Source organism: Lissotriton helveticus, chromosome 4_1 (assembly GCF_964261635.1).
Source record: "Lissotriton helveticus chromosome 4_1, aLisHel1.1, whole genome shotgun sequence".
NCBI classification, from domain to species: Eukaryota; Metazoa; Chordata; class Amphibia; order Caudata; family Salamandridae; genus Lissotriton; species Lissotriton helveticus.
The window spans coordinates 269,184,383-269,201,220 of NC_136063.1; the positions used below are offsets into that span (position 1 = coordinate 269,184,383).

The 16,838-nt window shown below is 44.2% G+C and overlaps 1 protein-coding gene across 3 annotated transcripts in view; it reads left to right on the forward strand.

The window, feature by feature from the left end:
• Positions 1–16,838, forward strand: part of ASAP1 (ArfGAP with SH3 domain, ankyrin repeat and PH domain 1) — a 2,040,747-nt gene that overhangs the window by 989,857 nt on the left and 1,034,052 nt on the right. For all 3 annotated transcript variants that reach the window (XM_078686749.1, XM_078686753.1, XM_078686750.1), the window contains one exon: positions 5,292–5,379. In XM_078686749.1, the coding sequence (XP_078542875.1) occupies positions 5,292–5,379 (88 nt within the window). The remainder of the gene's footprint in view (positions 1–5,291; positions 5,380–16,838) is intronic.

Here is a 16,838-nt window from a genome sequence, read left to right on the forward strand (position 1 = left end):
GTTTTTAATCTTACAAAATCCGTAGTTTTTGTAGGCACAAATGTCAACCCCTTTTCCAGGACACTCCTTTCGCTTTCCGTGAGGGACTTAGTTGAAAGAATGTAGATTGATGATTTTTCTAATTTTTGTAGTTTTGTCTCCTCGTGGACATTTCCCATGGTTGTTGGTATCTCGTTTTGCCTCTGGCTTTTGTTTGGCCCCGTGGTAAAAAAGATTGTTGTTGTTGTTGTTGTTGTTCGGGAATATTTTGTTGGCAATGTGATTGAAAATTCTGCGGGTAATTTGATTGATAGCCTCCGCGTCGTGAAAAAGGTTGTCTATAATTGGCGCTGTCTGAATCACTGCCACCTGAAGACGATGTATCTGAAAATGTTATATATTTGTTCCTTGATCTGCCCTGATTGTCTGGGAGGAATCTCCTGGCTTCCGGTCTCGAGTAAAAGTCCAGTTGGAGATAAGGGTATGCTTTATCAATGGAAAAATGTTTCTTGTCTCTCTCAAAGTTGTTTTCTTTTTGAGTCACTGTGCTTTTGATGGGTGGCTTGGATGTGGCTGTAAAGGGCAGAGGTACCTCTCTGACTCCATTCTTTTTAGTTGAAACCCCAATTTAAGCAGCCCCTGTGTTGCAATACCTCTGTGGCTTTTTTTGAGTTGGACCAAGTGACCACCATTGCTTCAGCACTCGTCATTTCTGGATTGGGTTTCAAGTAGATACAATTTGTTGTGTGCTCTTAAATGGCTTATGGTTTCAATTCTATTGACGAGTTTCAGAATTAGGCTACTATTTAATATGTTGTCGTCCTCTAGACCTGTAGAGTGGAATCATTTCTAGTTTCAGTGGGGCTTCTCATGTGGTAGCTTTAAGGTGATGTGTGGCCCCTGGGCTATGCCGAGCCCCTGCCCAGATTTGGGCATCTTAGTGATTCTGGGAGTGGGTTTGGTCAGTGATAGTGACTTTGCAGGATGGCGAACCCATTGACTGGTTGGTCTTAATTTACGGTACATGTATAGTGTTTCTGTGTGGCCCTTTGACTGGGCCGGACCTCAGCCCATTTTTGTGCCTCATACATTTGCTGGGAGTGATTTTGTTTGCTTGGGCTTATAGCGAGTGCTGTTGGTATTGATTTGGTCAGTCAGAGGAAATGTGCTGGTTAGTCTTGGTTCAGGATGAGTTGTGGATTGTTCCTTTGTTGGTCATACTTAGGCTGCTGCTGATGTTGGTCACCCCAGCATGCAAGAACTGGCCTGGTGCCTGGTGCTCGCCCCCTTGGGGGAACGCTCCCGTTTTGTTGCAGATGAACCTTTCGGGATGGGATGGAATTGCCAGTTTGTTGCTGGGTGCTATAGGAGGAGGTTTGGGGCCAGACATGTGCCAATCAAGTGTTGTGTGAGGGCCAGGGAGGCAAAGGTGGAGAGGGGTACGAGTGTGAATGCACCATGCCACCCGCAAGCCGCACCCAGACCTTGCTTGGCCGCTTCCTCGCGGGTACTTGTTCACGCTTGGGGAGCGGTAGCTACCTCATCCGCGCTCAGACACCTTGCCTTACATCTGTTCTCGGCTAGGCTGAGGGCTAGGCTGTCCCATCTTCCTTCCTCAGCTGAGAGCCGCTGAGCTCCAAGGCCCTAAGCTGTCCAGGGGGGAGGGTGGAAGGCGGGTGGTTAGAGGTTGAGCTCGACCACACAGCTGATATAATGAGCGGCCTCACCCTGAGCCCCGGGATTAGAGGTCACCAGTTGCGCCCAGTTCTCGCCCACTTCAAGTGTTCGCCGAGGGTTCCTGCGATGAAGAGGCCAAGGAGCACCGTTCCCGCTCAGCTGCTCCACCCCTCAACGCTCCTTGCAAAGCTTAATGCTGTCCTCTCCCTTAAGTGCTGCCATCAACATACTCCGAAAAAAGGGAGGTGTAAGTTTAGGTATGCTCCTTGTGCTGTAGCCTTAATTATATTGGGTAAAGCATATGAAATACTTTATTTTCAGCATTTTTCACTTCTGTATGGGATCTTTTGGCCTCCAGTACAGAGGCTTTGAAGTCTGAAAACAGCGAAATAGCTGCGCCTTGGTACCAAGTGGCACCTTCTCCCTACTGGCCAGTCTCTGCCCTTTTCACAGTAGCTTAACAGCAGTTATTGACTTTGGTGGGGCACCCGTGAAGATTCCGGTCAGCAGTTCGGAGAAGTATGTTCCCCAAGCAATTCTGCTAGTAGCGCTTTGACAAAGGTTTCAGATTTTCTAACGTCAGAGGATTCCAGAAGAGCAACAATGCAGATGTTATTGTGTTGCTAACGCAACTCTAGATCTTCATTCTTGGCAGCGATCTTGGCCATGGTACGTGTGGATTTATTTTTTAACTCTGGCATAACATCCCCAATGTGAAAGATTCTGTGCTACATTTCATTAATTCAATCACTGTGCTTGTCCAGCCGGTCTTTCTTTTGGTCCATGCATGTCTTGAGGTGATCTGTGTGTCAGAGGCTTGTGGGCTGGATTTCATGTCAAGCAACATTTTGTAATGCCCATATCCTCAGGACTAGATCAACCTGCTCACTTATCAGTTAAGGAGGCCTGGAGTGAGATCTTGAAAGTCTCCTCTGGTCAAATGTAAGTTTACCTTGATAAGCATCACCTTCCCAATTGTCATAGAATGTGCAGGGCCGGTCGCTAATCAGCAAACCTGCACTATTAAAGAGAGGGGGTTAAGAGGGGCCCCTTCATTGTCCGTCTTTTACATTGCTCAGGGCAATGGGGAGCTTAGAGGAGACAGCTGTAATATAGCAGGAGCCTCGGGCTTTGCAGCTAGGGAACCCCCAAACTGGCCACCAGGTAGCCCTACAGCCAGACGTCTTCTCCCATTAATGTCATCCGGCATTCCAACAGGCCATCAGCAATCATAAATGTTCCCAAATCCCATTCTATTTGTTGGAGGTCCAGGTTGTCATCGAGAAGAGGGTGTGTCCTAGATTTCCCTATCACCACACCATCAGGCCGCGCTCCTGTCAGACATCCTTGCGCAACCCTTGTATTTATGGGCTTGCCATGTCAAGCACTCAGTAAAGGTCTTGTCTGTGAAGTAGTCCATGCTGTGCTGGTCCCATAAAGATATACGCTGCAGCCTGCTAACTTCTACTCTCCAGCGGGCCTCCGTGACCTACTTGGGAGGCAAGGAGCCCTATCTAGGGTGAATGGGGGAGATGCATTAAGAGGCCACACCCCCAGGCACTCTTATGGTGGCCTGTGCCTCCACAGCCCGCACAGCTAAGTGTCCAATCAGTTTCAGTCAGTCTCTTCCACTTCCTCCAAGGTCCATCCCACCGTCAGTCAGGCACTTGTATCATATAAATAACTCTGATGACTGCATATGCCTAGCACCCACTACCAAATCCCTTCCTGGATTCAGTAGGCTTAGTCCTACTAGAAGCACCCAGCAGACTGACAATATTATATTTGGGGCCGACCTAAATGGACAGTTTTATAAATGTGATCCCCGACTGAGTACCTAACCCAAAGCTTTCATAGTGGCTGTATTCACCCGCTATGTGGGCCTGAATGATGTGTGGCAAAACTGTCACCCTGAAACAGTGGGGTACACCTTCTTTTCAGGGGCTTATAAATGATTTTGACACATTGATCATTTTTATTACCATTTTAAGATTTGTCCCACATCATGGGAACATGTTTGCATGCCAGGGACCTCTTTGAACAAGCTCCAATCAAAATACAATATAAAGATAAACCTATAAAGATATAGTATTTTGCAGATTTAAGGTTGCAGTTTGGATTATTGAAGTTCCATTTCTTTTAATATCTCCAATCGAGGCTTGCCATAACGCGTAATCTGAGGACAGATGAGAGAAGGTCTTCGACTAATTGGACACTAAAATACCAATGCTGTCTCAAAAGGATTTACAAATATCTTATTATCAACACCCCAGATACCTTTGCCCAGCTTCAGCTTACGTGAAAAAAAGACTTTGAACCAGGATGAAGAGTGGATTTCCATCCTTCTGGCATCTTGAGAGGTGGCAATAAATAGCAGGTATCTTCTTCTTCAATTTGCTTAGACTTTCAATTATCCGAGGCCAGAGAAACATAGCACAAAATTGAAGAAGGTCTCAACCACCTGACTCCCAAGTAACACTCCATGGAAGAGGGAGCTGGACATATGCCAAACTCTTCAACTCCTAATATTTGATTGCAGGGGATTCCCCCAGAAGCATCATAGGATAAGGAAGAGGTGGGGCCACATACAGGGAAAGATGGGTAGATAGCTAAACAAGAATTATTTTCCATGAGCTAATGGAATGGAAGAGGGGATACCAGAAATGATATACTGAAATGCGGATATGGTGTAATAATGTGTAGACCATGTGGGCTAGAGTGGAGCAGTTGCTCTTAATCTCTTTAATAGAATATACACTAGGAAAAGTGATTGTGGTTTATCATGATTGCCTATAAATTACACAAGTATCTGGTTTAGTTTGTTATTACGATGAAAAGCAAAAAAAAAGAGTTACACGAGTGTTCCTAAGCTTGCTCAGTTGCTTAGCTTCAGGCTTCCTCAGTCCATTCTCCTTATTCATATATTTTCCTAGAGAAGCGGATGCTTAGGTCACGTACCATCTTTCTTCCTAAGGTTTCATTTGGGGCTCACTCTCCTAGAGGGAAGGCTACAGCTCCAGCTCTATCTAGTGCTGTTCCGGGTCTGAACATCTTTTAGACTGTTATATAAACTTCGGGCCACACTGTCACCAATAACTGCTGCTTTGATTCTTCGTTTCATAGAAACAATCATTTAGCCCTGAATCAAAAGGTGAGGAATCTGCAGATAGAAGTTTCCATCAAAAGAATAAGTTACTTGTTTTTTGGTAAAGCTCTTTCTGGTGGATAATCTATCTACCTCCAAATCCGCACAGCCTGCTCACCTTCCCATTTTGTAGTGTGCTTTTGGAAGTTAATACGTTTATAAGTTAGATTTTGGTAGGTTCCTGTTTCTCTCAAGTGATACCGGTCTCATCTCTGCATCTGATAGTGTTGGTGTGGAAAAAAAGATGAGAACGTATGTGAGTGTACAGAGGTAGTACATATATATATAGCATCTGCTGACCCATGGGAGCTGCGGAAGGTTTTCTGGGTCCCTTCTGGTGCTGAAGAGGATTTAAAATGTGAGAAATCTGCAGGTACATAGAATATACACCAAAAGAGCTTTACTCAAGCTAAATATCATTTTTAAATAATGTATTGCCTTTTCAGTGCTGCTCATATTCTCACCTTCTTATGTTTTGTTTTAATTTTAGTCCAACAGACAACCTGCAAAATTGAATTTGTTGACCTGTCAAGTGAAACCAAATGCAGAGGAGAAAAAGTGCTTTGACTTGATATCACGTATGTGAAGCTTTTATATGTAATAGTGATGTATGACTTTTAGATGTTAACCTATGATTTCATGGTGCTTTAGCATAGGCCAAAATAGCTCAATGCAGAGCTTGGTTGAAATGTGTTGGTTGTCTAGTAGTGTCTGCTTTAATACTAAGCACTACTTTTCAAATTCAGGGTGCATTTTTAAAATAGTTTTCTCAAAGATAGTGTTTGTTTCATGACGAGGGAGCATTTTAGCACTTTAGTTATTAAAATGTAATAGATACAGAGAGTAATTAAATAACCTATGGCTTGATGAAGCAATTCAGACCTCCGTTGATAAGGAAATTCCTGCAGCAAGGGAGAGGCCTAGGTTCATAACTTTAGAATAGTTCAGTCGAAGCCACTAGGTGTTCTTTCTTTCTTTAAATAATTTTTGTATCCTTCCAATTTCCATGTTTTTAAAGCAAGTAATGGATTACTGTTAGAGGGGAAAAAAGGACGGGGGCTCATTTAGGTTTTGTTTTCATAGTCAGTACATCCTACTAAGACTCAGAGCTATTTTGCATTCCTTCTGTTTTTTCTAGTCTGTCAGAGCATAACTGGAAATACCAGCATATATGGAAATGTGATTTTTGCTTTGAGTTAATAATAATCTTAGCTGTTCATTTTAGAGCTTTTATGTAAACTTTTGTTCACAAGTTTTGTTACTGAAGTAAGCAGCAGTTTTCATGTGACCGTCTGTTACAGGTGGTCATGAATGTGGCAGGGTGAGGATCGACTTGAAAATGATTGTCAGCCAGTTGCTGCCTTTCCTCTTGCAGTGTTTTTGGCACCCTTCTCGTGATTTCACTTTAATTGTGTTTTTATATAAATTTGGCTAAAGCATAATCTGGTTTTGTGCTGTGCTTGGCCTGAAATACCCTTCTCCATACCCCTTTACAAAGAAATGCAAAGAAAAACACTTGTGTATGGTTCTTTTTCAGCCGTGGCATCTCAAGTATGGCCTTTAACCTCTGTTATATTGCTTTATTGCTGTTTTATTATGCTGCATTTCGGACTGTGCTGTTGTCTCTGGGAGATGTTTCAATACTTTCTAATGTGCTGGCCTCTTAATCTCAAAGGTTTCTCTTTACTAAGGAATAGCTCTCTGACTCTTGCGATTGTATCATGTTTCATCCTGAGGGTATTGCTCAGGGTATATTATGTTGTACTTTGGCTTGTAGACAAGTGGTGACGATGCGTCTCAGCGTCATGAGAAGCGTCATGTGGAGAAGTGTGGCTCAATGGTTAGAAGAGGCAGACCATGAAGCAGAGGTCACATCCCGGACCAGGGTTCAATTCCCGACGCGGCAGGGTCTTGAGCCCAAAATGTCCACGGACTCGATAATTCTCGCTTCGGTGCCTGCTCGAATCACGGGTTCACACTCTGCAACTCCGGGCAATAGCTTGCTTAATCTCCACTATGGCCCCCCGCGGCGGGATGCCTGGCTTTCACCTTGGGGGTGCCCAGTACGGGTTATCTCACAGGGAAAAGCCAGGATGGGTTCCCAAGGCAAGCGCCGAGATGCCTACGGGTAATCGAGCGCTATATAAGAACGCATAATAATAATAATAAATATAAATTACAATTACAATGACTATTAACCAGTGAGTACAGACAGAAGTTAACGCACCTAGCCCCACATGGGCAAATGAGACCTTTGTGCAACCTGCAACCTAGTATTTATAGATGCTTTTAAATGGGCTATACTTTGTTAAACAGATTATTTTAGTTGTATCTGTTCACTGGTAAATGTGCATGATTGTTATGCATGATGGTATTTACATACTATTGGAGAATGTGTTGTCATTTTCACATTTAAGTAAATTGCACATTCATGTTAACTAGCAGCTGACAATCGATGTGATCTGCAGATCACAAGTTCTAATCTTGGCAAGACAAACTCATGACTTTTGTTCCAAGATCTCCAAGTTTAGGTTGTGTAATATTAACACTTGTCTTTTTATACCTCTTAGACATGGCTGGAGTATGGTATTAAAAGCTAAAAAAAAGGCTAAAACAAAGGTTTGCACTCTTTAAGGAAGCTGTACCCACTAACTTTCCTTAATGCTTCAATATTTGGATGGATTAATGTACCTATTAGTCTGTCACCAACCTTCCTACAGAGTGGTAGTGTTAAGATTTAGGACAGTTTTTGCTTTTACTTGTTGTTCGTGTAACTTCAGCACCTGTTGAATTGTTTCAAGCGGTGCACTTCAGCTGAGTGTAAGTACTATTAACAATTTAAAAGATCATTCCAGTTAAAATACTACTTTATAGCTGGATAAATGAAGCCGTTCAGGTAAAGAGTCTTGTGTAGTTCTGCTGTATCAATCCTACAGAACACGTGTAGGAAGCTGGCTCTGTATCTACTATACCAAAGTGAGGTATAGTGTGCACAGAGTCCAGTCGAACCCCAAAGGTAGGCAGAGGTAAAAGTAGATAGCACCTTACTCTCTATTTGTGATAGTGTGGTGGAGCAGTAAGGCTGTATCAGAAGACAGTGTTAAGCATTTGTTATACACACTCAGTCAGCAAATGATTTCACACACTCAAAGACTGAACTTCAGACCAATTGTTTTTGTATAAAAATATTCTTTTAGTTATTTTATTTTCTAGAACCAAGCAAGCCTGGCACAGGTGAGCAATAAATAAGTTACTTTAATAATGCAGTTGTAACACAGTTTGGATTGAAATTGTATATGCACTTTTTTTGATGATAGTACTGTTTCGGTAAATGCAATGCTTTGCAAATACAGTACATGTACTTTGTATATGGCTTTTTAGTAAAATGACAAGTAGATTACTTTGAAGATTACTTTTCTTACACAGTGCAGTATACCTGGATACTGCGCTGGGGAATTTCCTGCAAACAAGTAAGTAAAGGCGTTTGTATTTAGTGCATTTTAAAAGGATTTCGTAGATTCCAAATCCACACTTGTCATATAAAAACAGTCCATGTTATCCTATGGAGGAAAATAGTGTTATTGGTTAACCGGTAAGGACTCTGTTGTGGGATTTGGTATTCTGGGGTTAGACTTGGGGTCCCCCAGGGTCAAGGATGCACTCTGGTTACACACTCAGTGGCACTAGGGCGGCCGGGTGGAGAGTGCTGAGGCCCAATGTTATCCAATGGGGGATAGGGGGCCTCTGGTTGGTGGCTGCTGAAGAGCAGGCCACTGGGTTGTGGGAGCAAAGCTCCAGGACTTAAGCTCCGGGCAAAGGAGTTTAGGCCAGCTCAAAAGGTGCACCCTCAGTGGCAGTGGGGCGGCCGTGTGCAGAGTGCTGATTTGGCGTTGGGCGCCTTGTAGCTTTCAATGGGGTTTCTCCAGTTTGCAAACACACTGCAGGCTCGGGACAAAGGTCTTCTGGGTGTGACCACCACTTGGAGGGGGTAGGTTGGGATGCTGGGGGTTGGTTAGGCACCGTCGGTTGGGCCACCCAAGGCCGTGAAGAATCCGGTGCAGGGGTGCCTTTTATGGTCAGATCTTTTTACCATCTCCTTGTTGCGGTTGAGGGTCCCTTCCGATTTAAGGCTGCAGGCGCCAGCTGGCGGGTTGAGGCAGGTCATGGATCACTGGATCCCAGGTCTGGATCGCCGGGGAGACCACCTTGTGGTGTTGGGCCACTCGAACTCAGGCCGTGGGCGTCGGGTGCAGAGTGGTGCAGACTCGCGGTCCTTGCGGAGCTGGAGTCTTTTGGTAAACAAATCCGGTGTTCCTGGGAGACAAAGTCTTTGTGATGGAAGGCAGGCAGGTCCTCCGGGTTTCTCAAGGTTGCTGGCATAAGGACACACCGGGATTTTGCTGGAGCAGGTTTGAGGTGGGGACAGGCCAGTAGAGGTCCTCCTCTTGTTAGCTTCGGCACAGCTGTTCGGTCCTTCTTCTCATTTCGTGTCTGAGGAAGCAAGGTTCAGGGGTGCCCCTTCATACTAGATTTAGGGGTGTTACAGGTAGGTAAAAGGTTGGGACCAATGGGTCCCTTCCCTGGGGTGGGTACACCCCCTATTATGCCACCCTCCAGTGGAAGGGGTCATATGCCTCTCCCTGGGTGGCTGAGTCCCTGAGGGGTGGAGTTGGCAGAGGTGAGCACACCTCTCTTCCTCACTTGTTTTTCCCGCCGGTTCTCCCGCCCAGAGTGGGGGTCAGAACCAGTGGGGACCAGTTGCTGAAGGCAGCAAGTGGCCTGGGGAAGCTCACAAATGGCAGCAAGCCTTTGAAGCTTCCCCTTCGTGGACCCTGTGCATCCTGGGGGAGGAGGCGTGGCACCTCATCCCAGGATGTGCATTGTTTCAGGCCCTCAAGAGCAGCAGGCTCTCGACCTAGGGTTCCAGAAACATGTCTGGTGGTGACAGCTGAAAGCAGCCACTCAGCCTGGACACTAGTGGTAGGTCGTTTTTCAGGAGGCATCTCTAAGATGCCCTCTGTGCGCATTTTTCATTAAATCCTACACTGGCATCAGTGTGGGTTTGATGTGCTGAGAAGTTTGATATCAAACTTCTCAGTTTTCAGTGTAGCCATTATGGTGCTGTGGAGTTCATAATGACAAATTCCCAGCACCATATACTCTTAATGGCAGCACAGCACTTAAAATGTCTATGAATTGCCTTAGACACTGTAGGGGTACAAGGATCATGCACCTGTACCCTCACCACTGGTATAGTGCACCCAGTGAGGGGTGACTGATCTATGCCAGGGCAGTGGGTTATAGGCATGGCACACAGGGATGTGTGCCATGTTGACTCTTCATTTTGTTCTGCACCAAGACACGCAGCCTGCAAAGGCATTGTGCGAGTGTAAAGGTACAGGACCTCTAAGGGTGGCACAATAAGTGCTGCAGCCTTTAGAGGCCTTCCCTGGTCACAGTGCACTGAGTACCTGTGGTACCATTTACCAGGGGCTGACCTGTGGCCAGAGATGCCAATTGGGTTTGTGTCTCAATGCAGTTTTAGGGAAAGAACACAGGCCCTGGGTACCTGATTAGCAGGAGCCCAGGGCATACTCAGTCAAAGCACATCAGCAGTTCAGCAAAAAGTGGGGGCAACCATGCAGAAGAGGGCACTTTATCACACAATGTTAGTAGCATGGCTTTTCAGAAATCTGGGAGTGGTCGACATGCCTGAGCTATGGTTGAGACCTGAGATTATTTGACAGCAGGTATGGGGTATAAACGACAAATCTAAAGAATTCTAGCTGCAGATTCCTTACCTTAGATTAATGCCCAGGCATCAGACTGGATCCAGAAATTTTTCATGAGCCGTACCCCTGCACACCTGTGGGGGTGTTGTTTGGCTCTGGGTGGCATTGTCCTCCTCATCCGCGCCAGAAGTGACGTGTTGTTCTTTGTCCCTCCTTCCCTTTTCTGGTAGGCACAAAAGAATCAGGGTCCTAGATCCCACTGTCTCTTCAAAAGTTTGGGGCAGTGGGAAGGTTTCTGAAATGTAGTTAGAAAAAAAGGATAACATCTGAGAAGCCTTCAAAAGGTTTTATTAGTTTGTTAGGCAGTCCTTAATTGCCATTTGAGGATATTTCCCTATGAGTTGCAAATAATTCATGGCATGAAAAATAGAAATTTGCAGCTAATAGAATTGCCATTTAATTTTTGCTCCTACTTCTAGATTTTGTTACAAAAGGCCTCTAATGGTTTGAAGTAATGATCTTTCAATCAAATGCTGCAAGTTTAGGTTTTTGCACCCGAGTCTGAAGAGAAACATGGAAAGGGGTGTTCCCTAAGTATCAGAAGAACAAAATTCTAATCGCACATACAGTTAACCCACACAACCACAAAGGGAATTTATTTATTCAAAGAAAGCTTTTTTATTTTAGATTTTTTATGTATACATTATTTTCATAGAAAATTACTTTCATTTAGACAATAAGATAATATCTAAAACTTTTTTGATCATATACAGAAATACAGTGTAAAAACTAGGAACCGCAAAGATAAATCAAAAAAAGACACAAAATCCATTCACTCATACACCCAAACAAACCTATTTTGCAATCAGATTCAAACACAAACATTCACATACATATCATCACACACAAAGGCGCCGACGCGCGTTTCGGACAAGTGCCAATACAGGCTTCCTTCATCAGGGCGCACTTAGACTGAACAACCAAGCAGACGCAGTAGAGAACGTCTGACAGAGTTTCTGAAAAGCGGTCCTAGTAGCAGCAGGGGCTGGAAGTGGGTATTCTGTGGGCAAAAAGAGCAAAAAATGAGAAAAAACTGCTAAATGTTATTCATAAAACAGAAAGAGAGGCCTAAATACGAGTCAGCAAGAACCAAGGTTCAAATAACCAAGTGCACACATTTTAAAAGGGTAGAATATCCTTATATCCCAATATACACATCATACAGACAGCCAAAGAAAGTTGTGCACGGAATATAGCCAAGACTGGAACAGTGTGTCAGGAGATCAGAAGGTGCATAGAAAGGTAACCACCAGAAGTTACAAGTTCAAACTAAATATGTGAAGGACCAACCATAAACAAGAATAGCAGCCTACCTATGGACCCACGAGAGCGGAATCACTAGGAACTTTCAGGAAATAAACAGGTAATTGTCTACATCAAAAAATGGAAGGAATCCGGTTGGTGCATGTGCTCACTAGACGTTCGAAATTCGAAGCATCAAACGAAAAGGGGCCTGTAGAAAGTCCAGACACCTTTCAGGGAGGATGCTGAGTTGCCACAGTGATTCGGGAGGGCAAAAAGGACCATCCAAAGGTCTAAGTAAGACATATAAAGACAAATAAATAGCATACCGCTTCAGGCAGAATACTGGGCCTGTTCATCTAAAAACTAAGTAATTGACAAAAGACAAAAGGGGAATTAAGAAAGCAGGGTAAGCATGGGATAAGGCTAAGGGTCTACAAGAAGGACAATGTGCAAGCTAGGGTGAACGTAGCTTTCTAGCAGCAAAATAACAGTGCATGCAGCTGAAAAGACAAACATTGTAGAGAGACGAGAAAAGTCTACCTTTTAAAGTATTCCACACAGAGCTGGATAGCGTCTCTCCATATGGGTAAAAGTATTCAATATTCAGAGGACCTGTTAAATTTATACAAAAAAAGTCACTAGCTAGAAAATAATAAGCCTGCAGAGTGATACGAGGTAATGCACATAAAGCCCAAGTGTACCTCAGTGAAATGGTCGGCTAATATCTTTAATAAACGCGAAGCCAAAATCGATGCGCACAGGCAGTAACCAAGGTTTTTGTGGCGTGGAGGCTGAGAGCCTGCAAGAAAATAATAACGAGTTAGGAAACAAACCAAAAGTGAAAGATAAGGAAAGGGTAAAACGAACAGGGTACCCTACTTACCTAAAAAACGACCCGAAGGTCCGACCTAGATGGGGACCACGATGGAGACAGCGGCAGAAAAACCCTTTCTCCCTGCGATGGTAAAATTCGCCGGTAAAGAACGTCAGCGAAAACACGGATATTTTATAGAGCGGGTGGGTGCCGTGATAACAGGCACCTGGGGATGATAGAGATAGAAAAGGGCCAAAGCCGAAGAGCAAGTCCACAGCCGAAGGACAGGTAAGGTAGAAATAAAAAGTGGACTCGCAGACAAAGATCGCCAAAAAAGAGAAAAATAGAAAAAGGACTGGTTAACCCGGTAGGGAAACACAAAACACAAGATTTATACAAATAAATAACACGAGGAAAAAGGTACAATAAACAATGCAAGAAGAAAAATAAAACCACCAAGTACTTAATGGAACAACTCAATTATCACAAAAATAGGAACAACGATGATGTGCCAAAATGAAATAGATGATACTAAAAATGAGGGGGGGAGGGGGGAAAAAAATATAGACAGAAGAGTAAGATCACAACAATTAATAAGTGCAGTAATGCATGCTAGCAGGCGGCCAAAAAAGACAGTGCAATAATGTGGAACCAGAATCTAGCAGGACCAGCTGGCAAGTGCCAAGAATAACAGAGATAAGATCAAGGTCCACGCAAGATGGGCGCAAAAAGCAGCATGTTCAGAGGATTTCAGAGGATGGCATTTTCCCAAGGGATGGAATCGTTCAATCCTGAGACAGCCGTCTCAAGATAAAAAATCCAAAAGACTTCTCTTTTGGCTCTAAAGGCATCAGTGTTTCCATCTTTGGGGTGAATTATCTTTTCGAGAATAAGCCATTTGAGGTCTTCCACTGTGTGGTTGAAAGCTTTCCAATGTGCAACAAGGGGGGCTCCAGGGCGTAGGTTTCTGATGCACGATTTGTGCTCTGACAACCTAGTCCTGAATTCCCTTCCTGTTTCTCCCACATAGCCCCTAGAGCAAGGACATATGATGAGGTAAATGACATTGCTCGTCCTACAGTTGGTCATGTCTTTCAAAACAATTCTTTTCTTGCCCCAACTGAATTCAGGCGTAGTCATGATATTATCACAGGCGTGGCATCCGCCACATTTGTGGCTCCCCGTGATCGGATTTGTCCCTTTGATGCTACGCTGGCTGGCCGTAGGCCTATCAGGAAGGGAAGCTCTTACCAGGACATTTCTAAGGTTCCTATTGCGTCGAAACGCAAAGATAGGTTTTTCAAATTTCTCCACAGTTTTATCCATGTTAAGGAGGTGCCACTGTGAGTTGATGATATATCGGAGCTTGTCATTAAAGTTGGAGTGGGTCGTGACCAACACCAACTTATCATCATCTTCCTTGGTTTTGGGTTGTAACAACGCCTCCCGATTGTAATATTTGGCTCTTTTATAGGAATCCCTAATAAGTCTATTAGGGTATCCCCTCTCCAGAAATTTTTTCTTCATAACAGTGGCATGGACTTCAAAGTCTCTAGGATCGGTACAGTTCCGGCGCAGCCGTAAGAACTGGCTAAAAGGTATGCTGTTCCTTTGTGTACGAGGATGATAACTATCGTACATCAAAAGGGTGTTCCCGGCTGTAGGCTTCGTATAGAGGGAGACCTCTATATGGCCATTGATAGCTTGGATCCAGACGTCTAGAAATTCAATTTTAGAGGAGCTGATGTTCGCAGTGAATTTAAGATGGGGGTCACAGAGGTTTATCCATAGGATAAACTCGTCTAGTTGGTCTCGTGGGCCCTGCCAAATGAAAAAAATATCGTCTATAAAACGATTGTAGTTTGTAACATTTTCAAAAAATGGGGCCATCTCATTGTAAATGAATTTCTCTTCAAATACCCCCATATATGCGTTGGCCACATTTGGTGCACATGCCGCCCCCATACTTATGCCAAGCACTTGTTTATAGATGGTTTTATCGAACTCAAAGTAATTTTCTTTGAGCACAATCGCGAGGCATTCAAAGACAAACAGTTTCTCTGAAGGACAATCAGAGTCTTGTAGTATCTTCTTGACGGCTTGGAGGGCACCCTCCTGTGGGATGTTAGAGTAAAGTGCCTCAATATCCATTGAGACAAGGAGGTCAAGATCGATATTAAATTCTAGCCCTTCAATTTTAGTGATGAGATGTCCAGTATCACGAACAAATGCAGGAAGGCCGCTCACAATGGGAGAGAGACAGGAGTCCACGAATTTGGAGAGGGGCTCTGTGAGAGACCCAATAGTAGAAACAATGGGCCTAAAAGGTGGACAGGTAAGGCTTTTGTGCATCTTAGGTAGTCCGTAAAGGACTGGTATTTTGAAGAATGATTTATTCAAAAAATCAAATTCTTGTTTGCAGATGCAACCACGCTGTATGGCACTGTAGGTAACATTAGAGATCTCATTCATTATTCTCTTAGATGGATAGTTTGCAACTTTCAGGTACTGTTCTTGATTGCTTAACATAAGGAGGATCTGTTCTTTATAATTCTCACTATCAAGAACTGTAATGCCACCCCCTTTATCGCTCGGTTTAATAGTTTAATAGCACCCGAGTCCCCAGGTATTGTCAGCGTAAAATTCCTATAAAAAAGGAATCGGAAGAAGACCAGTGTGCTCATGCCCTCGCTCTCTGCTCCTTACGACTCCTGTTTTGAAGCTCATGTTAGCTGTATATTGCCTCTCCTGGGTGTCTTTCTTCCTGCATCCCCTTAATAAAGACAATAGTTAATTTTAATCATTAAGTGCATTGACATCCATATTAACATTACCCCCTCTAGTTGATTCTTCAACTACACTGTCTAACTCATGCATTTTTACCATTATTTTACTTGGGTCTTGTTTTTCCATATGCCTGCTTTTGACTACGACAACATTCCTAAATACATGCATTCTACTTCTTTTGAGGACTAGTTTTTTATAGCAGGTAATCCTCAATTGTATAACCCTGCAAACCAATAGAAACGCAGCGGTAACTGGCAACAGTGATGTACATAGACCGGATATCTATCATGGGAGCCAAGAGAACCAAGTAGAAAACAACCAGAGGCACCTCCCTCTTCACGCATGCTTTTTTGTAGATTATGCAGTGCTTGGATCGCCTGTGTCATTGTTCCATTGCCCATGTGAATCCATTGGATGAATGTTCAGCAAACAGTGCCGTTCTTGGCACAGACTTCTCCCTCCATTGCTGTCATTAGGTCCCACAAATAACGATGCTGCATTACCATGAGGCGGATGGCTTGCATTGATCGAATTGAGGCTGAGTTCAGTGCTGTTCATCATTTGAGCCTTTACCACTGGGTGATCTGGAGCCAGCAGGCATTAGCTTTTGTCTGTTGGGTAAAGAAGGGGCTCGACCCCCTTGCCCCCAGTTGTGCTTCCATGAACAGCCTAAATTCTTCTGGAACGTCTTTGAAGTGAGCCCAGCCAAAATAGTCTGCTGCTCTGCACCCCCAGATCAGTTGACTGGGGGTGAGTGTTTGATTTGTTCAAACGCTCCGTCCATCATCCCCTTTTGTATCGCTTTGTTCGCCCTAAGTGTGGCATGGTATGCTCAGACGTGAGTCCCTTGTTCACTTGGCCACTGGATTCAAGATAGCCTGGCTGATGAGGATTATGAATCCGAAACCGGTCCCAGGATGCTTGTTTCCGGTCCAGGAAGACATGGCTTGGCAGTTCGGGCTGGACTGTTCCCATGAGGCACAGGGTCAGACTGATTTGCATATAGCCATGTCTGAACTGGGGTGGCTGAGTAAACTAAAGAATGGTGATGGATTAAACCCAGATCAGTTGACTGGGGGTGAGTGTTTGATTTGTTCAAACGCTCCATCCATCATCCCCTTTTGTATCGCTTTGTTCGCCCTAAGTGTGGCAGGGTATGCTCAGACGTGAGTCCCTTGTTCACTTGGCCACTGGATTCAAGATAGCCTGGCTGATGAGGATTATGAATCCGAAACCGGTCCCAGGATGCTTGTTTCCGGTCCAGGGAAGACATAGCTTGGCAGTTCGGGCTGAACTGGGGTGGCTGAGTGAACTAAAGAATGGTGATGGATTAAACCCAGATCAGTTGACTGGGGGTGAGTGTTTGATTTGTTCAAACGCTCCGTCCATCATCCCCTTT